The 25,408-nt window shown below is 35.0% G+C and overlaps 1 protein-coding gene across 2 annotated transcripts in view; it reads right to left on the reverse strand.

Annotated features, from left to right (window-relative positions):
- The window catches only part of lamb2 (laminin, beta 2 (laminin S)), a 176,575-nt gene that overhangs the window by 84,205 nt on the left and 66,962 nt on the right, over positions 1 to 25,408 (reverse strand). For both annotated transcript variants that reach the window (XM_061974168.1, XM_061974160.1), the window contains exons 3-9: positions 19,287 to 19,456; positions 16,880 to 17,015; positions 12,264 to 12,337; positions 11,995 to 12,183; positions 10,204 to 10,267; positions 2,467 to 2,669; positions 2,271 to 2,391 (exon numbers count right to left, since the gene is read on the reverse strand). In XM_061974168.1, coding sequence (XP_061830152.1) covers positions 2,271 to 2,391; positions 2,467 to 2,669; positions 10,204 to 10,267; positions 11,995 to 12,183; positions 12,264 to 12,337; positions 16,880 to 17,015; positions 19,287 to 19,456 — 957 coding nt within the window. The remainder of the gene's footprint in view (positions 1 to 2,270; positions 2,392 to 2,466; positions 2,670 to 10,203; positions 10,268 to 11,994; positions 12,184 to 12,263; positions 12,338 to 16,879; positions 17,016 to 19,286; positions 19,457 to 25,408) is intronic.

A 25,408-nucleotide genomic window follows, 5' to 3' on the forward strand; every position in this document is an offset into this window, starting at 1 on the left:
GTTCTGGTCAAATTTGACCGATTTAAAAGTGTTATCTCTAAAAAATGTAGTTAATTGATCAGCCTGACCTAAAATTCCATGACTTTGTCCACAAAGAGGATATCAACAGACAATTCAATTCTGGGGAAAGGAATGTTCCTGAATATGTGGACGTATTGGGGGTATGCATGTTTTCCTTTTAGTATGATAATTAGAGCCATTAAACCATTTACATTTATTGAATCTGGACACATTTGTCCAAACATACATAAAAAAAATGTATTTAAACTCTTCAATTTCTGCATCAAATGCCTCCTACAACAACAGTTGAAAGGTCCATTTTTTTTTTAGGTTTTTCTATATTTGGGTCTTACTTCTATCTAGGAGATCGCAAAAAGCCGCTGCCTGACCAGGGCTCAGAAAATCTGCAAAGACTCCTCCCACCCCCACCAAGGACTGTTTTCACTGCTGGACTCTAGAAAGAGGTTCCGCGGCCTCCGAAGCGGAACCTCCAGGTTCTGTAACAGCTTCTTCCCTCAGGCCGTAAGACTCTTGAACGCATCATAATTAAATTAAATTATCCCCTCAAGTCCCCCCAAAATGGATTAACTCGCTGGAATTAAAAAGACAATATAACATACATCCATAAACGTGGACGCATGTGAAAAAGTGCAATATATATATATATATATATATATATATATATATATATATATATATATATATATGTATATATATATATATATATATATATATATATATATATATATATCTATCTATACAGTAATCTATTTATTTATTTATATATATTTATTTATTTATATATATTTATTTATTTTATATATATATTTATATATTATTTATATATATTTATTATTTATATATGCACCTTATTGCTTTTTTATCCTGCACTACCATGAGCTTATGTAACAAAATTTTGTTCTTCTCTGTGCTGTAAAGTTCAAATTTGAATGACAATAAAAAAGGAAGTCTAAAGTCTACTTATATGACAGCTTGAATTATTTTGCAGCATATTTGATTATTATTTATCTTTCTAATCAGCCTGACCTAAGCCTTGATAATAATCTTTGTGATTTAACACATGATTTCGTTATCATTTTAACATCTTAACATCTTAAAACTCATCTTAACATCTTAAAACTCATTTGTATACTCTAGCCTTTAAATAGACCCCTCTTTAGACCAGTTGATCTGCCGTTTCTTTTCTTTTCTCCTCTGCTCCCCTCTTCCTTGTGGAGGGCGGGGGGCACAGGTCCGGTGGCCATGGATGAAGTGCTGGCTGTCCAGAGTCGGGACCCGGGGTGGACCGCTCGCCTGTGCATCGGCTGGGAACATCTCTGCGCTGCTGACCCGTCTCCGCTCGGGATGGTGTCCTGCTGGCCCCACTATGGTCTGGACTCTTACTATTATGTTGGATCCACTATGGACTAGACTCTCACAATATTATGTCAGACCCACTCGACATTCATTGCAGTCGGTCTCCCCTAGAGGGGGGGGGGGTTACCCACATATGCGGTCCTCTCCAAGGTTTCTCATAGTCATTCACATCGACGTCCCACTGGGGTGAGTTTTTCCTTGCCCTTATGTGGGCTTTGTACCGAGGATGTCGTTGTGGCTTGTGCAGCCCTTTGAGACACTTGTGATTTAGGGCTATATAAATAAACATTGATTGATTGATAAACATTGATCATTTGACAAGGTTTATCCTGTTAAACTGTAAGTATGTTAGATATAACTGTTGTCGGAGGCAGATAATTACATATATCCGAATTTAAGTGTTACTTCTTTTATTTCATAGTCATATTTGAAAACAGCTCGTGTTTTTCCATTTGTTCTCTTTCTGTTTGTCTGCAAGTAAACTGTGTGTGTTAACCTTGAAGCTTTGGAATGTTAGAAAGAGCGATAATAGGCATTTGTTTTGGCTAGAGAGACATGACTGCCAGGGACTTTAGAGGGGAGAGGGTTTGGTCAGATGACCATCTTGGCGACGCGATAGAATGTTCTATGCTGGACTGGTCTCAATGTATATATGCAAAGCTTTGCAAATATATTACAAAATACCTATTCTGTCTCTGGTGGTTTTTCAACTCAGCTTTAAGTGTCGTAAAGAGCTTGGGAGCGACTTGTGACTTGAATTCCCTGAGAGGAACAACTGGTCCAAAACGCAACACTGTTGAATACCATTAAAATCAAGGGTAAGATTATTAATTGTTAATATCTCTGCCGTGGAAAAAGTTGTGAAAAGTGGGTGAAAAGTTGGGCGCACTGACTTTTGCAGGCATTGGTGTTGCGGCCCTCAGCAGGCCTCCATGGCATGTCGTTGTAGAAGTCCTCACAGTGCTCACAGTTCAAACCCTCGGTGTAGTGTTTGCACACACACCTGCCGTGCACCTGCAAAACTTACCGAAGTTAACGAATTGACGCGCTTTTTGTCTTAGGTGCGAGAGAACGGGAACGGTGCCTCACCATGCCTTCTATGTCGTCCTTGATGCCGTCGATGGGGGCGCACTCGGAGGCGTGGCCGTAGCAGAAGCAGTTTCCGCGTACCACCAGCTCGTAGATGGCATAGTAGTACTTCTCTTTGATTTCAGGTCTGGGGTCGAGCAGGTTGTCTCCCAGGGTGTGGAGCTTGGTGAAGTTCACCCTCAAGTTGGTGATTTTCAACTGGTCTGTTACAAAAACAACAACAAAAGATTTCCAACCTGAATGCTTGATGTTGTTTCTTTAAAGGCGGCGACAGAATAGACATAATACAAAACCCAAAAGCAGGGAAGTTGTCACGTTGTGTAATTCGTAAATAAAAACAATGATTTGCAAATCCTTTTCAACTTATATTCAATTGAATAGACTGCAAAGAGAAGATATTTAATGTTCACACTGAGAAACTTAATTTTTGTTTGCAAATGATCATTAACTTAGAATTTAATGGCAGCAAGACATTGCAAAAAAGTTGGCATTTTTACCACTGTGTTACATGGCCTTTCCTTTTAACAACAACGTTTGGGAACTGAGGAGACACATTTTTGAAGCTTTTCAAGTGGAATTCTTTCCCATTCTTGCTTGATGTACAGCTTAAGTTGTTCAACAGTCCGGGGGTCTCCGTTGTGCTATTTTAGGCTTCATAATGCGCCACACATTTTCAATGGGAGACAGGTCTGGACTACAGGCAGGCCAGTCTAGTACCCGCACTCTTTTACTATGAAGCCACGCTGTTGTAACACGTGGCTTGGCATTGTCTTGCTGAAATAAGCAGGGGCGTCCATGGTAACGTTGCTTGGATGTCAACATATGTTGCTCCAAAACCTGTTTGTACCTTTCAGCATTAATGGTGCCTTCACAGATGTGTAAGTTACCCATGTCTTGGGCACTAATACACCCCCATACCATCACAGATGCTGGCTTTTCAACTTTGCGCCTATAACAATGAAGCCATGCTGTTGTAGCACGTGGCTTGGCATTGTCTTGCTGAAATAAGCAGGGGCGTCCATGATAACGTTGCTTGGATGGCAACATATGTTGCTCCAAAACCTGTATGTACCCTTCAGCATTAATGGTGCCTTGATGTGTAAGTTACCCATGCCTTGAGCACTAACACACCCCCATACCATCACAGATGCTGGCTTTTGAACTTTGCGCCTAGAACAATTCGGATGGTTCTTTTCGTCTTTGGTCCGGAGGACACGACGTCCACAGCTTACAAAAACAATTTCAAATGTGGACCACAGAATACTTTCCCACTTTGAATCAGTCCATCTTAGATGAGCTCAGGCCCAGCGAAGCCGGCTGCGTTTCTGGGTGTTGTTGATAAATGGCTTTCGCATCGCATAGTAGAGTTTTAACTTGCACTTACAGGTGTAACGACCAACTGTAGTTAATGACAGTGGTTTTCTGAAGTGTTCCTGAGCCCATGTGGTGATATCCTTTACACACTGATGTCGTTTTTTGATGCAGTACCGCCTGAGGGATCGAAGGTCCGTAATATCATCGCTTACGTGCAGTGATTTCTCCAGATTCTCTGAACCTTTTGATGATATTACGGACCGTAGATGGTGAAAACCCTAAATTCCTTGCAATAGCTGGTTGAGAAATGTTGTTTCTTAAACAATTTGCTCACGCATTTGTTGACAAAGTGGTGACCCTCGCCCCATCCTTGTGTGTGAATGACTGAGCATTTCATGGAAGCTGCTTTTATACCCAATCATGGCACCCACCTGTTCCCAATTAGCCTGTTCACCTGTGGGATTTTCCAAAAAAGTGTTTGATGAGCATTCCTCAACTTTATCAGTCTTTTTTGCCACTCATGCCAGCTTTTTTTGAAACATGTTGCAGGCATCAAATTCCAAATGAGCTAATATTTGCAAAAAATAACAAAGTTTACCAGTTTGAACGTTAAATATCTTGTCTTTGCAGTCTATTCAATTAAATATAGGTTGAAAAGGATTTGCAAATCATTGTATTCTGTTTTTATTTACCATTTCCACAAGGTGCCAACTTCACTGGTTTTGGGGTTTGTAAGTCCAAATATGGCAGATAACATATATAAGTGACCCCCTCTGGCCCAGTGAGGGGAAGTCAGGGCCGATGGAGCGTGAAGGAACCACGTGTGTGGCATTCAAACAACTTGTTAATCATCTGCTCGAGCACTTAGACTAAACTGACTTTGAATTCCGAATGACATGGTAAATCGTTCCCACATTGTCGGCAACAAGCTGAAAACTCTTAAAAAATCTTGTTTTCCCACATTCTATCAAAACAATATGGAGTAATCTCTGGAAGTTTAAATGATTTCCCATTAAAATGTTCAAAATGTCTTACCAAGAAGAATAATTATTTAAACAATTCATTTTTCACAAGGCAACAATATTTGTTTTTATATAATTTAGTGCTATTTCAAAGGGTACCTATTATGCAAAACCAACTTTTCTTACCAATTGGTACCTGTTTTTGTGTATTTTGGATCTGCATAAGTCCCAAAAATGTGAAAACAAACCACGGAGGCATTGGGGAGATATTTAGAAAACAATCTTACCTTCCTTCTTTCTTCCTCTAAACTGGAATTTGCACATTTTGTGACGTTTTTCCCAAGTCTGACGTCAGCAGATATCTCCATATGTGCTAGAAATGTACATCTTTGCACGAGTCCGACGCTGACGTTGTTTTTCTTTATCCTCTCGTTGTGGGGCAGACTGGCTCGTACATGCACGTGCATCCTCCACTGTTGCCATTTCTAACTCAAAGTAGCGTGTAGTTCAAACTTATATCTGTCAGTAGATTCCATATGGAAGCGCTAAAAAGTACAACATGGATGACGGCAGAAGACGCAGTCGAAGTGGAGGCACGTAAATAAGACCCGCCCACAAAAAGCCGCATCCTGAAGGGATGGTCGTAGAGCAACTTGAAGATGATGTGTAAAACATCATCTATGCAACACTTTGACCAAAGAACCACCATTACATGTTATGTAGACCACAAGGACGTATTTTAAATGGAGAAAAGATCATAACATGACCCCTTTAAGCAGATTAATCACACTTTTGAGTTATAAATATTCTGACAATAAAATTGCATTTTTGTCAAAATATTGGGGTCTTTCAATTTAATTAATTCACTTTTTTTATTTTTTTTATTTACAGACAGACATAATGTAAAACAAAATGATGTTTGTCTGTAAATAAAAAATAAAAAAAAACAGTGAATTAATTAATCTATTTATTTACAGACAGACATAATTTTGTATTACTTTATGTCTGTCTGTAAATAAATAAATACATTTTAAAAAGTCAATTAATTAATTTATTTATTTACAGACAGACATAATTTATTACAAAATTATGTCTGTCTGTAAATAAACAAATAAAAAACAGTGAATTAATTAATCTATTTATTTACAGACAGACATAATTTTGTATTACTTTATGTCTGTCTGTAAATAAATAAATAAATAAAAAACAGTCAATTAATTTATTTATTTACAGACAGACATAATGTAATACAAAATTATGCCTGTCTGTAAATAAATAAATAAATAAAAAACAGTGCATTAATTAATCTATTTATTTACAGACAGACATAATATTGTATTACTTTATATATGTCTGTAAATGAATAAACAAATACATTTTAAAAAATGAATTAATTTATTTATTTACAGAAAGTCATAATGTATTCCACAATTATGTCTGTCTGTAAATAAATAAATAAAAAACAGTGAATTAATTAATCTATTTATTTACAGACAGACATAATGTTGTATTACTTTATATCTGTCTGTAAATGACTAAATAAATACATTTAAAAAAGTCGATTAATTAATTTATTTATTTACAGACAGACATACTTATTACAAAATTATGTCTGTCTGTAAACAAATAAATAAAAAACAGTGAATTAATTAATCTATTTATTTACAGACAGACATAATTTTGTATTACTTTATGTCTGTCTGTAAATAAATAAAAAAAACAGTCAATTAATAATTTATATATTTAGTCAGTGTTCAAAAACAAGAAAAAAAAAAGAGTAAAAATTAGGGGTATTTTATTTGAACTAAAGGTGCGCACAAGGGCGGAAGTACAAAAACTTGGCTAATGAAACAAAAACTAGGACAAAGGCAAAACTATGGACGTAAAACTAATAAACACTTACTGTGGCATGGCATGAAGCATGAATAACAAGTGTCAGGAATGTGCAGAGAATAAATGCGGGATGTCGCCAGAAAGACAAACTGAAAACAATGAACTTAAATACTACAGACATGATTAGTGAAAACAGGTGCGTGACTCAAAACGTGAAACAGGTGCGTGACGTGACAGGTGAAAACTAATGGTTGCTATGGTGACAAAACAAACAAAAGTGCACAAAAAGTCCAAAAACAAAACCGAACATGACTAAAACAAAACATGATCACACAGACATGACACATTTCACCCTACTAAAAGGGTAAAAATATGTATTATTCTTGCCGATATCGGATCGATAACAGCTATTGGTGGAGGCTGCATTATCAGTATTGTGTCAGAAATGTGCGGGTAAATATCGAGGATAATTCACGGGGATTGGTTGAATCTGCATAATTTGCATGGTGAATTCCTTCGTAATACAACCTTGCATTGGAATGCATGCACTGCAAAAAGTCAGTGTTCAAAAACAAAACAAAAAAAATCCAAAAATGAGGAGTATTTTATTTGAACTAAGCAAAATTATCTGCCAATAGAACAAGAACATTAGGCTTGTCAAGACTTTCCAAAACAAGTAAAATTAGCTAACCTCAATGAACCCAAAAATACCTTAAAATAAGTATATTCTCACTAATAACAAGTGCACCTTTCTTGGTAGAAAAAAAAGAGACCTTTTTGCTCAATATGTTGAAAAATATTCTTAAATTAAGTAAATGCTAGTGCCATTATCTTGACATAATGATATGCGCTCGGCATTACATTTCTTGAAACCAGCAAACTTATACTAAAAACTAGTTTATTGTTCTTAATGGAAAGGCAACAAGGCAACCGCTTGTTACTCTCGGGGTCTCCTAGCCGCTCAGGAAAATCATATTGTCTAAAAATGCATTTTTCCATCGATAACATGACATCATCGCGCCAAGTGCCAATTAGTCAATTAGTGCGCATATATACAGCCAGGCTCCCGGCCAAAAAATTTTTAATTGTAATTTTGAAGAATTTATCAGAATGTGCATGAACTATTTCTGTTCAAAATAGTTAGAAATGTCACATGTTAAATGTTTAAATATTAACTGTCAGTTTACTGTACTGTGCCAACTGTACTACTATATGAGTACGTATTTTCTATTGTATCATTGAAAATAAAACAGCAAAGTCCATTTGGCTGTCATCTGTTTTAATTATAAAACACAATTGTGTCAAAGTCATGATTTGTATTTTCATGCTTGAAATAAGAAATTATTACTTTATAAAAGTAGTTTTATACTTGTGAGTGTTGATGACACAGCTTTGCAACAGTTGATATTCTAGTTTCAAGCATGTTTTACTCAATATAGGTCATCAAATCTCAGCAACAAGCTGTAATATTACTGAGATCATTTAGGACCAAAACACTTAAAACAAGTAAAACACTCTAACATAAAGTCTGCTTAGTGAGAAGAATGATCTTATCAGACAGAAAATAAGCAAATATCACCCTTATTTGAGATATTTAATCTTACTTAGATTTCAGTTTTTGCAGTGTAACAATGGCTATTGTTTGTGTCCTTCTATATCCCTCTCCTTGTTGCATGTGATACACAACATCTATTCCATTGGACAGGTGGATAATATTGAATATATAGACACACACTCTGTTATGTTAGTATTACAGCTACGGCACACTTCCAATACTCTTTTGGTGGACCTTTGAGATTCTTTTGTAAAAAAAAAAACTAAAATATGGACATTTAAGGGGGGGGACTGAGAGGTCAAGGGGTCACCACTCGGGTCAATTGTAGCGAGATATCGGACAAGGAGACAGCTCATGCACAGGATGTGAGTGTCATGTTGTCGAGCGAGTGTCCAAGAACAACACATCTTTGTGGGAGACAAACAGCTGCTATTGCCATCTGTGCACTGTAGTGTGTGTGTGTGTGTGTGTGTGTGTGTGTGTGTGTGTGTGTGTGTGTGTGTGTGTGTGTGTTACAGTCAGGAGTCACTTGTGTCTTTCTATTGAGGTTTCCCAAAACCCCCAATACCAGTGAAGTTGGCACCTTGTGTAAATGGTAAATAAAAACAGAATACAATGATTTGCAAATCCTTTTCAACTTATATTCAATTGAATAGACTGCAAAGACAAGATATTTAAAGTTCAAACGGGTAAATGTTGTTGTTTTTTGCAAATAATAGCTCATTTGGAATTGGATGCCTGCAACATGTTTCAAAAAAGCTGGCACGAGTGGCAAAAAAGACTGATAAAGTTGAGGAATGCTCATCAAAGACTTATTTGGAACATCCCACAGGTGAACAGGCTAATTGGGAACAGGTGGGTGCCATGATTGGGTATAAAAGCAGCTTCCATGAAACGCTCAGTCATTCACAAACAAGGATGGGGCGAGGGTCACCACTTAGTCAACAAATGCGTGAGCAATTTGTTTAAGAACAACATTTCTCAACCAGCTATTGCAAGGAATTTAGGGATTTCACCATCTACGGTCCGTAATATCATCAAAAGGTTCAGAGAATCTGGAGAAATCACTGCACGTAAGAGATGATATTACGGACCTTCGATCCCTCAGGCTGTACTGCATCAAAAAGCGACATCAGTGTGTAAAGGATATCACCACATGGGCTCAGGAACACTTCAGAAAACCACTGTCAGTAACTACAGTTCGTCGCTACATCTGTAAGTGCAAGTTAAAACTATGCAAAGCGAAAGCCATTTATCAACAACACCCAGAAACGCCACCGAGCTCATCTAAGATGGACTGATGCAAAGTGTAAAAGTGTTCTGTGGTCTGACGAGCCCACATTTCAAATTGTTTTTGGAAACTGTGGACGTCGTGTCCTCCGGACCAAAGAGGAAAATAATCATCCGGATTGTTATAGGCGAAAAGTTGAAAAGCCAGCATGTGTGATGGTATGGGGGTGTATTAGTGCCCAAGACATGGGTAACTTACACATCTGTGAAGGCGCCATTAATGCTGAAAGGTACATACAGGTTTTGGAGCAACATATCCGAGCAACGTTATCGTGGACGCCCCTGCTTATTTCAGCAAGACGATGCGTGTTACAACAGTGTGGCTTCATAGTAAAAGAGTGCAGGTACTAGACTGGCCTGCCTGTAGTCCAGACCTGTCTCCCATTGAAAATAGCACAACGGAGACCCCCGGACTGTTGAACAACTTAAGCTGTACATCAAGCAAGAATGGGAAAGAATTCCAAAAATGTGTCTCCTCAGTTCCCAAACGTTTACTGAGTGTTGTTAAAAGGAAAGGCCATGTAACACAGTGGTAAAAATGCCCCTGTGACAACTTTTTTGCAATGTGTTGCTGCCATTAAATTCTAAGTTAATTATTATTTGCAAAAAAAAAACGAACATTAAGTATCTTGTCTTTGCAGTCTATTCAATAGAATATAAGTTGAAAAGGATTTGCAAATCATTGTATTCTGTTTTTATTTACCATTTACACAACGTGCCAACTTCACTGGTTTTGGGTTTGTTTTAATAGTTGCATTGATAGACATATGGATGAGGACCTACTCTGGATGTTAGGACTGTATGGATCCTCAATCCTGATCGCCGGCTCCAACACTCTGTAGATGACCTACAGCAAACATGGACAAACATTTAAATAATCAGGTAAAGTACAAAAGGCAATGGGCCCCATTCAGCAACCGTTCTTAAGAACACATTTTGTTCTTAGGCCCATTTACGAAGTTTTTAAGATTTTTTATATTTACCAATGTTTTCTTAGCTGAGATTTGTTCGTAGGTAAGAACAAAATCTACGAGTGCTCCAGAGCTATTTGTTCTTAAGTGTGACAAGTTCCCTTACTTCTATTGTCTAATGTTACATTCATATAATATATATATATATATATATATATATATATATATATATATATATATATATATATATATATGTAGTTTTTAAGCCCATTAAGTTGATGATACAAACATTAATTATTTAATTGCAAAATAATGGATTACATTTTTCCACACAAAAAGAAAACATTTCCACGAATTTATTAAATTGTGACATTTTTTTTGTTTGTTTTTTAGTTAAAAAAAGTAATTATATATATATATATATATATATTTTTTTTTTTTTAGTTTATTTTACTTTTTTTATGTAGTTTTTAAGCCAAAATCTGAATTATTTAATTAAAACACAAAATAATGGATTACATTTTTCCACAGAAAAATAAAAATATTTCCACAAATTGATAAAATTGTGACATTTTATCTTTTTGTTTTTTTTAGAAAAAAAAGTATATTTTATTATTATTTTAAATGTATTTTACTTATTTTTTGTGAATGTAGTTTTTAAGCCGATTAAGTTGATGATAAAAATATTAATTATTTAATTGCAAAATAACAGATTACATTTTTCCACAAAAAAGGAAACATTTTCATGAATTAATTAAATTGTGATATAATAAACTTAACTATATATATATATATATATATATATATATATATATATATATATATATATATATATATATATATATATATATATATATATACACTGTGTATATATATATATATATATATATATATATACATATATACATATAGATATACATATATATATATACATATATATATATATATATATATATATATATATATATATATTGTATATATATATATATATATACACATATATATACTGTATATATATATATATATATATACATATATATATATTATATACACACATATATATATACATATATACTGTATATATTATATATACACATATATATATATATATATATATATATATATATATATATATATACATAGCTAGATAGCTAGATAGATCGTGCCCTGGGGAGGGAGCGCATATTTCACGACCATGAAGACCTATTTGCCCGAAGTGACGAATATTTATTTGAACGCTTTGGGCTACCTCAGGAGTCCCCCCTTTCTTAAACTTACGTTTTGACATTATGTATTTCCCCCGCGGGATAATACGAATTGCTCTTCTGTAATCTGTTTGTGTTTTCTCCGTGTGTTTGATGTTTGAATTGTGCCCTTATATGGGGAATTAAGGGTGTTTACCTATGCAAATTACAGAATTAAGGGTGTTTACATATGCATATTGGGAAAATAAGGCCGTGTTTATATGCAAATTATGATAGACACGCACGCGCTAACCATTTGGCATTCAGCATCTTAAGAACAGCAGGTGGGAACAATTTGGCCGTTTAAGAACATGTCATGAATTTGAATGGACTCCTCTTAGGAAATCACTTAAGAAGACAGATAAGAGGAAAAGTTAGGAACTTATTGCTGAATGGGGCCCATTATCTCGAGCACTGACCTCTCCCTCCGTGGACGGCTCGATGTCAGAGTAACGCGTCTCACAGATGATGTCGTTGATGCTGTGCAAAGGACCCTGGGATACGCCGGGAAAGTTGGCGGCGCAGTCGTGGGAAAAGTAGCGGTAGATCTGCCAGTTGCGCCCAAAGTCGGCCGACCGTTCGATCAACATGGCTGCCGGACGGAATGTCTGCAAAAAAAAAAAATATATATATATATATATATAGATTTTTTTTTTGGCAATTTATTGACGCTGTTGAACAAAGCTACCTTGAATGTCATAATGAGGTGAGTGAAGTGAAACTCTGCCTCCAGGTCCAGCTGGAGATACACATTTGACTTCCCTGTGACACAAAAGGAGAACGATACCATTATTGACACTTTTAACCCATTTTCTGGCTGATATTAATAACTGGAAATGTTCACAGATGACTCTGTGTAAGAGTTTTGATTGATTGATTGATTGAAACTTTTATTAGTAGATTGCACAGTACAGTACATATAACGCACAATTGACCACTAAATGGTAACACTACAATAAGTTTTTCAACTTGTTTAAGTCGGGGTCCACGTAAATCAATTCATGGCAAAGAGTAAAGAGTCGTCACACAATAATAATAAATAATATATAATCGAGTCATATAATAATGTAGTAATAAACATGTCTTGGCACCATGTAATTAGAATGGCAGAAAGCTAAAAACATTTGAACTTTGCTACGTTTAAGAGTTTTACTTGGACTGTTTGTGGCAGAAAGTCACTAAACATCAAAATAAATGTATTGCAAAATGGGTGAATATAAATCTGTGTGTCAAATTTTTGTGAGGTAATAAAGACAATTCTAGCTTGACAACCCATTTCCTGCCAGCACAGTGGTGTCAAAGTCAAGGCCCGGGGGCCAGATCTGGCCCGCGGCAACATTTTATCTGGCCCGCAAACACCTGGAAATGATATGTGTCAATAAAGTACTTATTATAATAATAATAATAATAATAATAATAATAGATTTTATTTGTGAAAGCACTTTACATTGAACAAACAACCTCAAGGTGCTACAGTGCATTTAAAAAAAAACAAAAAAAACCCAACAACACTAGAACCACAAATAACTGACTCCATCCATCCATCCATTTTCTACCGCTTATTCCCATTGGGGTCGCGGGGGGCGCTGGAACCTATCTCAGCTACAATCGGGCGGAAGGCGAGGTACACCCTGGACGAGTCGCCACCTCATCGCAGGGCCAAATAACTGACTCCAACAAGTAAAATAAATAGTAAATTATTTTTTTCATTTTGACAGAAAAAATTTATGTACTGCTTGAAATTGCATGCCTTTTCAACTTTAATAGTATCCAATATTGCAACAAATATTACAGTATATTATCATACTTTCCAAACATTGTTTTGTCTAAATAAATAAAAATACTTAATGTGGAGGGGGGGCGTGGTCTGCGGGCCTGCCGCGGAGCGGGGTGTGTAAGGACCGGCCTCGAACACAGTGGCAGGTGAGTAGATTGCCCAGCTGGGGCTTGTTATCTAATCACCCGTCGCCCTTATTAGCAGCAGCCGTGACGGGACTCACCGTAGTTTGTTTACATGTACAAGTTTCTCCGACACTGCCACTCCTTCTTTGTCTCATTTTGTCCACCAAACTTTTCATGCGGTGGGTTAATGCGCTTAAGTAAGCTTTGTTGATGTTATCGACTTATGTGGAGTGCTAATCAGGCCTATTTTGTCAGTGCATGACCAAATAATACTCGATGCTAACATGCTATTTAGGCTAGCTGTATGTACATATTGCATTATTATCCCTCGTTTGTAGGTATAGTTAAGCTCATTTTACTTATTTTACTTATGTCCTCTGTGTATTAAATCCATATTTGCATGTCTCACAACATATTATATGTATGTAATAATGGCTGCATTTCTGATAGTTGTTTGTGTGCCATGTTGTTCCAGACCACAGCAAAAGTTACCCAGCTTGCAAAGATTGTCATAAATCCATGAGAAGAAGACAGCCTGTCGTTTCCTTTAACTTGGACACACACATCTATACATTTGGCCATTCTGTCATTTCCAGGGGTTATTTCACCCTCTGTTTTATTAATGTTTTCCAATACTGTACAAATGTGTAGAATAAATATTACATAAACATTTATGTCAACGACGATTTGCATCAGCCTGCGACACATAGTCATTTTGATAGTAGGCTAATATAGACACTTACATCATGTGTTGCCTTCATTATAACACTTATATAAGACTTTTAATTTTTGCGGCTCCAGACAGATTAGTTTAGTATTTTTGGCCCAATATGGCCAAAAATACAGCTAATAATGTATCATTAGATGGAATACTCAGTAAAGTTGGACGACTTAAAAAGATGCCATATAAGTTTAAGTTCTTTAGATGTCGGTTGTGTGCGTTAAAAGCTGCGGTTTACCGTCGAAACTAATCCATCGCTAAAAATGACGTTAACAACAATGCTGTCATATCATTACAAGCTGGTATTTTAGGGTCATATCAATACCATAATGACCCTCTAAGTCCTAATTATGGATTTATTCCAATATAGAAATGATAAATGAATGTTTCTCCTTGGTTCACTTCATTAAATCAACTGTAAACCCACATCATGAAACTATAATAATCAACTGTGCTGAGGAAGGAAAATGACAGAAAGGGGACGGAAGTAAATCAGTACGTATTTGAATGGAAAATGTCTAAAATTCCTGCATGTATTCATGCTAACGCAGTCCGTGACCTTTCCAGTCAATGATTTCAAAGTGGGACTAAAAATATCTACAATCGGTCTTCTTCAGTCCAGTGCTGCACTACCGAGGCGAAGACAACACAAAGATGGCCTTCAAGTTCCGACAGCCATCAGACTGTATAATGCATATGTTCCTTTTTGACTGTACTTAAATGTATAATAGACTGTATTTATATTATTCACATGTGAATAATGCTGTATAATAGACTGTATTTATATTATTCACAAGTGAATAATGCTGTATAATAGACTGTATTTATGTTATTCACATGTGAATAATGCTGTATAATAGACTGCATTTACATTATTCACATGTGAATAATGCTGTATGATAGACTGTATTTATATTATTCACATGTGAATAATGCTGTATAATAAACAGTATTTATATTATTCACATGTGAATAATGCTGTATAATAGACAGCATTTATGTTATTCAAATGTGAATACTGCTGTATAATAGACTGTATTTATAATATTCACATGTGAATAATGCTGTATAATAGACTGTATTTATATTAATCACAAGTGAATAATGCTGTATAATAGACTGTATTCATATTATTCACATGTGAATAATGCTGTATAATAGACTGTATTTATGTTATTCACATGTGAATAATAGACTGGATTTATGTTATTCACATGTGAATAATAGACTGTATTTATGTTATTCACATGTGAATAATGCTGTATAATAGACTGTATTTATATTATTCACATGTGAATAATGCTGTATAATAGACTGTATTTATATTAATCACAAGTGAATAATGCTGTATAATAGACTGTATTTATGTTATTCACATGTGAATAATGCTGTATAATAGACTGTATTTATATTATTCACATGTGAATAATGCTGTATAATGACTGTATGTATATTATTCACATGTGAATAATGCTGTATAATAGACTGTATTTATATTAATCACAAGTGAATAATGCTGTATAATCGACTGTATTTATGTTATTCACATGTGAATAATGCTGTATAATAGACAGTATTTATATTATTCACATGTGAATGATGCTGTATAATAGACTGTATTTATATTATTCACATGTGAATAATGCTGTATAATAGACTGTATTTATATTATTCACATGTGAATAGTGCTGTATAATAGACTGTATTTATATTATTCACATGTGAATAGTGCTGTATAATAAACTGTATTTATATTATTCACATGTGAATAATGCTGTATAATAGACTGTATTTATATTATTCACATGTGAATAATGCTGTATAATAGACAGTATTTATATTATTCACATGTGAATAATGCTGTATAATAGACTGTATTTATGTTATTCACATGTGAATAATGCTGTATAATAGACTGTATTTATGTTATTCACATGTGAATAATAGACTGTATTTATGTTATTCACATGTGAATAATGCTGTATAATAGACTGTATTTATATTATTCACATGTGAATAGTGCTGTATAATAGACTGTATTTATATTAATCACAAGTGAATAATGCTGTATAATAGACTGTATTTATATTATTCACATGTGAATAATGCTGTACAATAGACTGTATTTATATTATTCACAAGTGAATAATGCTATATAATAGACTGTATTTATATTATTCACATGTGAATAATACTGTATAATATACAGTATTTATATTATTCTCATGTGAATAATACTGTATAATAGACTGTATTTATGTTATTCACATGTGAATAATGCTGTATAATAGACTGTATTTATATTATTCACATGTGAATAATGCTGTATAATAGACTGTATTTATATTATTCACATGTGAATAATGCTGTATAATAGACTGTATTTATATTATTCACATCTGAATAATGCTGTATAATAGACTGTATTTATGTTATTCACATGTGAATAATGCTGTATAATAGACTGTATTTATGTTATTCACATGTGAATAATGCTGTATAATAGACTGTATTTATGTTATTCACATGTGAATAATGCTGTATAATAGACTGTATTTATGTTATTCACATGTAAAAATACCTTAATGTTTATTGTTTATTCTGAGCGAACTGTGGTGCTGAATTTCCCCCAGGGATCAATAAAGTATTTTCTATTCTATTCTATTCTAAGTACTTCTCACCGTTCTCCGACTGCCACCACGACTTCTTGCGGTGAGGTTTGAAGGTGGTGATCACGTTCTCCATGCGGTGATTGATGGTGTTGTAGACGGGGTCATAAGGCCGCCTGGAGTCACAGTCGAAACACTTCTTCTCGTCCTGTGTCAGCGGGACAAGGCCACAGAGGTCAGAGGTCACACACTCTTAGGGTCAATGAGGAGGCCAGAAAAGCGAAATGTGGCAACATGTCCAGTAAGAAGATTCTTCCAGCTGCTATGAATATCAATGATGAAAGTGAGCGAACATTTTCGAGTATGAAAAAAAAACCTTGTCAAGGCTAAGAATGAAAATAATGACAAAAAAAGAAAGTGTCTTTACACTATGAAGGTAGTGTATTTTTTAAATTTTTGTGTTCTTTAGTAAAACAAAGCAATTATATTTTATTATAATTATTATTAATTTATTTTACGTAATTTGTATGAAAGTAGTTTTTAGCCAATTGATGATAAAAATATGAATTATTTAATTAAAATGCAAAATAATGGATTACATTTTATCACAAAAAAATAAAAACATTTCCACAAATTAATCAAATTGGGACATTTAATTTTTTAGTTTTTTAGTTAAAAAAAAAAGTGTTTCTATTTTACTATAATTTTGAATTTATTTTACTTGTTTTTTATTAATGTAGTTTTTAAGCCGATTAAGTTGATAATACAAACATTCATTATTTAATTGCAAAATAATGGATTACATTTTTCCACAAAAAAAGAAAACATTCCCGCGAATTTTTTAAATTGTGACATTTTTTTGTTTGTTTTTTAGTTAAAAAAAGTAATCATATTTTATTATTATTTTTTAGTTTATTTTACTTTTTTAATGTAGTTTTTAAGCCAAAATCTGAATTATTTAATTAAAATGCAAAATAATGGATTACATTTTTCCACAAAAAAATAAAAACATTTCCACATATTGATAAAATTGTGACATTTTATTTTTTTGTTTTTTAGTAAAACAAAGTAATTATATTTTATTATCATTTTAAATGTATTTTACTTATTTTTTGTGAATGTAGTTTTAAGCCGATTAAGTTGATGATAAAAATATTAATTATTTAATTGCAAAATAACGGATTACATTTTTCCACAAAAAAAGGAAACATTTCCATGAATTAATTAAATTATGATATAATAAACTTAACTATATTCTTCACAACTGATTATGAAACATTTATATACTTTGTAACCTTTTTGACTGCAGTTTTAACCAATCAGATCACAACACTTCATGGATGGTTAAAAAAAAAACAAAAAAACACACGTTATAAAACTATTAAATGAACATGCCTATTTTATTTTTTTAATCTGTAGAATAAATACAAATGTCAGATAAGACATGTTAACAATGTTACATATAGTTAAAATATGCCCTAAAATATGTACAAAAACACTAAATAAAAAAAAGGCCTAAAAAAAATTACCATAAAATTCACAAAATAATTAAAAGTGCTTTAAAATGTAAAAAAATATTAAATTATAAAATGCTCCATATGTAGTCCAAATATCATTGAATAGAAACATATAATAAAAATACAGATATCAGTAATTTAAATTGTCACAAAATTTAAAAAAAAACAGAAACATTTCATTAAATAATTATATACTACATTAAATAGGCCAAATATCATAAAATAAAAATAAAAAAACATCAGTTTGTAATTTAAAAGAGCATGTCATTAAAAAAATAAAAAATAAATAAAAAACACACGTTATAAAACTATTAAATGAACATGCCTATTTTATTTTTTTAATCTGTAGAATAAATACAAATGTCAGATAAGACATGTTAACAATGTTAAATATAGTTAAAATATGCCCTAAAATATGTACGAAAACACTAAATAAAAATAGGCCTAAATAAAATTACTATAAAATTCACAAAATAATTAAAAGTGCCTTAAAATGTAAAAAATATTAAATAATAAAATGCTCCATAAGTAGTCCAAATATCATTGAATAGAAACATATAATAAAAATAGAAATATCAGCAAATTAAATTGTCACAAAATAAAAAAAAAACAGAAATTTTTCATTAAATAATTATATACTACATTAAATATGTCAAATATCATAAAATCAATATAAAAAAAAAACATCAGTTTGTAATTTGAAAGAGCATGTCATTAAAAAATACAGAAAATAAAACAACATATTATTAAATAATTAGTAATCAGATATATAAATTGGCGATGAAAGAAATATATTGGTCATAAAATGAAATAGGAATGTAAATTAGATGATATTTCATATTTTAATTAATTCAGGAACAATCTGATCAATTAAATTACATAATTAACACGTTTCTGATTTACTTGTATTTAATGTTGACATTTTGGTTAAACGTGTCTCGGCAGAATGCTCCTGAGCTGACCTGCAGGTGACTGACGATGCAGTAGGGCTCCTTCCTCCTCATGCCGCACGTGGACGAGGCCTTCAGGTTCTTTTCTCGTCCCACCAGCAGGTCCCCCGTTGCCGGGTAACAGCTGCCGTGGTTACAGCCGTGGCTGTGGTCAGGCTCCTGGCCGCCGGCCGCTGCCAAGACTAGAGGTGGACGAGCGAGAGAGAGAGAGAGACGTGGGAGAGGCAGGAAATGAATCAGAGTGAACAGGAAGCAGCGGTGCAGAACTTGATTAGCAGATAGCGACACAATACACCTTTATAAGAAACATTCTTTCCAGTTAAAGAAGGGGAAAAAAATAAACACCAAACACTGTGAGAAAAGAAAATAATCAGTTTTTGATTCTTGTATTCTCACGGATGAATTGCTAATAATTAGAGGTCACGAATGTAACATTTGGAAATAAGCTAAAATTGGTATTTTATGACAAAGCACAGGGTCCTATAAGTTCTCTCCAGAGCTTTTCTTCCTGTCACTCACACAGCAGTGAACACACACATATATATATATATATATATATATATATATATATATACATATATATATATATATATATATATATATATATATATATACATATATATATATATATATATATATATATATATATATATATATATATATATATATATATATATATATATATATATATATATATATATTACAAAACCCAAAACTAGTAAAGTTGGCACTTTGTGTAAAGGGTAAATAAAAACAGAATACAATGATTTGCAAATCCTTTTCAACTTATATTCAATTGAATAGACTGCAAAGACAAGATATTTAACGTTTGAACTGGACATCTTTGTTATTTTTTTGCAAATATTAGCTCATTTGGAATTTGATGCCTGCCACATGTTTCAAAGAAGCTGGCACCTGTGGCAAAAAAGACTGAGAAAGTTGAGGAATGCTCATCAAACACTTATTTGGAACATCCCACAGGTGAACAGGCTAATTGGGAACAGGTGGGTGCCATGATTGGGTATAAAAGTAGATTCCATGAAATGCTCAGTCATTCACAAACAAGGATGGGGCGAGGGTCACCACTTTGTCAACAAATGCGTGAGCAAATTGTTTAAGAAACAACATTTATCAACCAGCTATTGCAAGGAATTTAGGGATTTCACCATCTACGGTCCGTAATATCATCAAAAGGTTCAGAGAATCTGGAGAAATCACTGCACGTAAGCGATGATATTACAGACCTTTGATCCCTCAGCAGTAAAAAAAACGACATCAGTGTGTAAAGGATATCACCACATGAGCTCAGGAACACTTCAGAAACCCACTGTCAGTAACTACAGTTGGTCGCTACATCTGTAAGTGCAAGTTAAAACTCTCCTATGCAAAGCGAAGGCCATTTATCAACAACACCCAGAAACGCAGACGGCTTTGCTGGGCCTGAGCTCATCTAAGATGGACTGATGCAAAGTGGAAAAGTGTTCTGTGGTCTGACGAGTCCACATTTCAAATTGTTTTTGGAAACTGTGGACGTCGTGTCCTCCGGACCAAAGAGGAAAAGAACCATCCGGATTGTTATAGGCGCAAAGTTGAAAAGCCAGCATCTGTGATGGTATGGGGGTGTATTAGTGCCCAAGACATGGGTAACTTACACATCCGTAAAGGCGCCATTAATGCTGAAAGGTACATACAGGTTTTGGAGCAACATATGTTGCCATCCAAGCAACGTTACCATGGACGCCCCTGCTTATTTCAGCAAGACAATGCCAAGCCACGTGTTACATAAACGTGGCTTCATAGTAAAAGAGTGCGGGTACTAGACTGGCCTGCCTGTAGTCCAGACCTGTCTCCCATTGAAAATGTGTGGCGCATTATGAAGCCTAAAATACCACAACGGAGACCCCCGGACTGTTGAACAACTTAAGCTGTACATCAAGCAAGAATGGGAAAGAATTCCACCTGAGAAGCTTCAAAAATGTGTTTCCTCAGTTCCCAAAGGTTTACTGAGTGTTGTTAAAAGGAAAGGCCATGTAACACAGTGGTGAACATGCCCTTTCCCAACTACTTTGGCACGTGTTGCAGCCATGAAATTCTAAGTTAATTATTATTTGCAAAAAAAAATAAAGTTTATGAGTTTGAACATCAAATATGTTGTCTTTGTAGTGCATTCAATTGAATATGGGTTGAAAAGGATTTTCAAATCATTGTATTCCGTTTATATTTACATCTAACACAATTTCCCAACTCATATGGAAACGGGGTTTGCAGAAATTATTGGAAACTCAAGACAGCCATGACACTTTGTTCTTTACAAGTGTATGTAAACCTTTGACCACATACATATATACACAAATATATGTATATGTATACATTTTTTTAATGTAAATAAAACTTGTTTTGAAAACTGTACAAATTGGGCCCAAATAGCTAAATGACAACATCTAAGTTGGCACAGTGGGAATCTCTGCTGTGAAAGCTAATAATATTTAATATTGCAAAAAGAAAGATGGAAACATGAGCTCCTTGACGGAGGTCACGATTGACAAGTGGTGGGATTCAGCGTCTATTTAAAGCAGACGTGTGTTCCGTGCTTTGTCACATTAAAACTAGAATAGACGGGAGAAGTGAGTGGGAAGAAAGCAGAGGAGGTTTTCACACACACAAACAAACATTGTGTGGAAACAAGTGGAGAAGGAGTCCACAAACACACACTATGACACTCCAAGGCCACGTTACAATCCTGCTCATCTTTTTGGAAGTAATCACGAACAAGTAGAGAAGAGAGTGATGGGGGAGAAGGAACAAGACTTATCTATCACCAGTATCACTGGCAGACGCTTCGGAAGTGACTTGACATCTGTTCTGCTATCTACTGATATACTTTCAAGTGTGTGTGTGTGTGTGTGTGTGTGTGTGTGTGTGTGTGTGTGTGTGTGTGTGTGTGTGTGTGGGAAAGCTGGAGGAGTGAAGCAGATGTTGTACATGGTGTATCTTGTCACTTTTATCTCTCTCCATGCAGTCTGAGATTATGAAATACCTTTAAAGGGGAACATTATCACAATTTCAGAAGGGTTAAAACCATTAAAAATCAGTTCCCAGTGGCTTATTTTATTTTTCGAAGTTTTTTTCAAAATTTTACCCATCACGCAATATCCCTAAAAAAAGCTTCAAAGTGTGATGCCAATACAAACAAACATGGCGGATAGAACAGCAAGGTATAGCGACATTAGCTCGGATTCAGACTCGGATTTCAGCGGCTTAAGCGAAATTGAAGAAGAAACTGAAGCTATTGAGCCATATCGGTTTGAACCGTATGCAAGCGAAACCGACGAAAACGACACGACAGCCAGCGACACGGGAGAAAGCGAGGACGAATTCGGCGATCGCCTTCTAACCAACGATTGGTATGTGTTTGTTTTTAAGTGTTGTAATGTTTTTAAGCTAAATTATTGGTAAACACAGTTTATGTATAATAATTTACGTAAAACCGCGAGTAATGAATAAAGTTTTCATCAATTAATATATTCTGTAGACATACCCTCATCCCATACTTGCCAACCCTCCCGGATTTTCCGGGAGACTCCCGAAATTCAGCGCCTCTCCCGAAAACCTCCCGGGACAAATTATCGCCCGAAAATCTCCCGAAATTCAGGCGGACTCAGGTCCATGAGGACCTGAGTCCGCTAACCCACAATATAACCAGCATACCTGCCCAATCACGTTATAACTGTAGAATGATGGAGGGCGAGTTCTTGGTTTCTTATGTGGGTTTATTGTTAGGCAGTTTCATTAACTCCTCCCAGCGTGGTAACAACACACAACAACAGCAGTCACGTTTTTATATACCGTAAAGCAGTTTGTCTGCCGTAAACAGCAATGTTGTGACACTCTTAAACAGGACAATACTGCCATCTAGTGCATTTGATGAAAGCACTTTTGTGCGTGCCACACAGCAATGCATCATCAGAGTTCAGCATGGTTAGAAAAATAGTGACAGAGAATAGAACAAGGATGGACAATTCAACCCTTAACTCAACAATGAGTAGATGAGTGGTATGTGGTATGAAATTCAAGTATTTATTTTTTATATATATATATATATATATATATATATATATATATATATATATATATATATATATAGCTAGAATTCACTGAATGTCAAGTATTTGTTATATATACAGTATATATATATATATATATATATATATATATATATATATGAAATACTTGACTTGGTGAATTCTAGCTGTAAATATACTCCTCCCCTTTTAGCCACGCCCCCAACCACGCCCCCCTCCGACCCCGACAACGCCCACCCCCACCCGCCTCCCCCCACCTCCCGAAATCGGAGGTCTCAAGGTTGGCAAGTATGCCTCATCCGCTCTCTGTTCCTGAAAGCTGATCTGTCCAGTTTTGGAGTTGATGTCAGCAGGCCAGGGAAGCTAGGGTCGATATTCTTCTCTTGATCATCTTCGGTGGCATAAGGGACGGTGTGAGCCAAGACATCCAGGGGGTTTAGCTCGCTCGTCTGCGGGAACAAACTGCCGCCATTGCTTGCCGTGCTACCGAGGTCCTTTGTCCCTGAATAGCTCACACACTCCGGCAGATTCAATGGGGGTCTGGCGGCAGATTTCTTTGACTTTATCGTTGGAAATGCATCTGCTTTGAGTGTCGCAGGATATCCACACATTCTTGCCATCTCTGTCGTAGCATAGCTTTCGTCGGTAAAGTGTGTGGAACAAACGACTGACCATTTTCGTCGGCTTTCCCCACACCCTCGTATTTTGAACAACATTCGTCCAATTTCTTGCCACTTTCGCATCTTTGGGCCACTGGTGCAACTTGAATCCGTCCCTGTTCGTGTTGTTACACCCTCCGACAACACACCGACGAGGCATGATGTCTCCAAGGTACGGAAAATAGTCGAAAAAAACGGAAAATAACAGAGCTGATTTGACTCGGTGTTTGAGCGAGAGCGAATAATAGAAAGGCGTTTAATTCGCCAAAATTCACCCATTTAGAGTTCGGAAATCGGTTAAAAAAATATATGGTCTTTTTTCTGCAACATCAAGGTATATATTGACGCTTACATAGGTCTGGTGATAATGTTCCCCTTTAAGGTAGGGGTGTAACGATACACAAAAATGTCGGTTCGGTACGTACCTCGGTTTAGAGGTCACGTTTCCGTTCATTTTCGGTACAGTAAGAAAACAACAAAATATACATTTTTTGGTTATTTATTTACCAAATTTGTAAACAATGGCTTTATCCTTTTAACATTGGGAACACAATAATAATTCTGCCCACGTTAATCAACATTAAACTGCCTCAAGTTGTTGCTCAGATTAAATAAAAAGCCAAAACTTTTCTTCTACATATAAAAAGTGCAACATTAAACCGTTTCAAGTCAGTTATTATAGCATTTGGGAAGCCTGTAGTTGATTTTTATTATGTAAATGTTATATTTTTATCAACATGTGATAGCAGGGACCCTGCCACTCAAAACTAGGCTGCTCCATTACTAATGATTAATGTAACTATAGCTGAAAAAATAGTACAATAGCAATAGGAGAGACTATTCATCCATGAACACCATGGAGTTCATGTAGGCTTAATGATGCACTTACATTATTATATCAACTATCAGAGACAGAAACTCTTCATTTAACATAATGTCCTTTTTTGCTGCTTCAACACAGCTCAATCAACACAGAAAAGGGTAAAGTGAAATAACAGACAGACAGGGCTTTGCTGTCCATAACACACACACACACACACACACACACACACACACACACACACACACACACACACACACACACACACATACATGTCTTTCCTACTTTGTGTGGACCCACGTTTGGTCAGTAGGTTGTGAGGACCCCCCTTTCCACTATAGCTAGAAGGATGAAAAAAATATATCTATCAAGCCAGGACTGCGAGCGAGCTAAGCTGCCGTTTATGTTTCTAGAAGGTCAACGGGCTCATAGTGATGTTACTAGTAGTTGACTGGGAGGTGTTTATTATAATTTGGGGAGAGTCCGCTGCCTGATGATTACCTGCTAAACGCTAAGCACTGACTACATGCGCTCTGAATACGCACTGCTGATTGGCTGTTACCGTTCTGAATA

Source organism: Nerophis lumbriciformis, linkage group LG01 (assembly GCF_033978685.3).
Source record: "Nerophis lumbriciformis linkage group LG01, RoL_Nlum_v2.1, whole genome shotgun sequence".
Lineage (NCBI taxonomy): Eukaryota > Metazoa > Chordata > Actinopteri > Syngnathiformes > Syngnathidae > Nerophis > Nerophis lumbriciformis.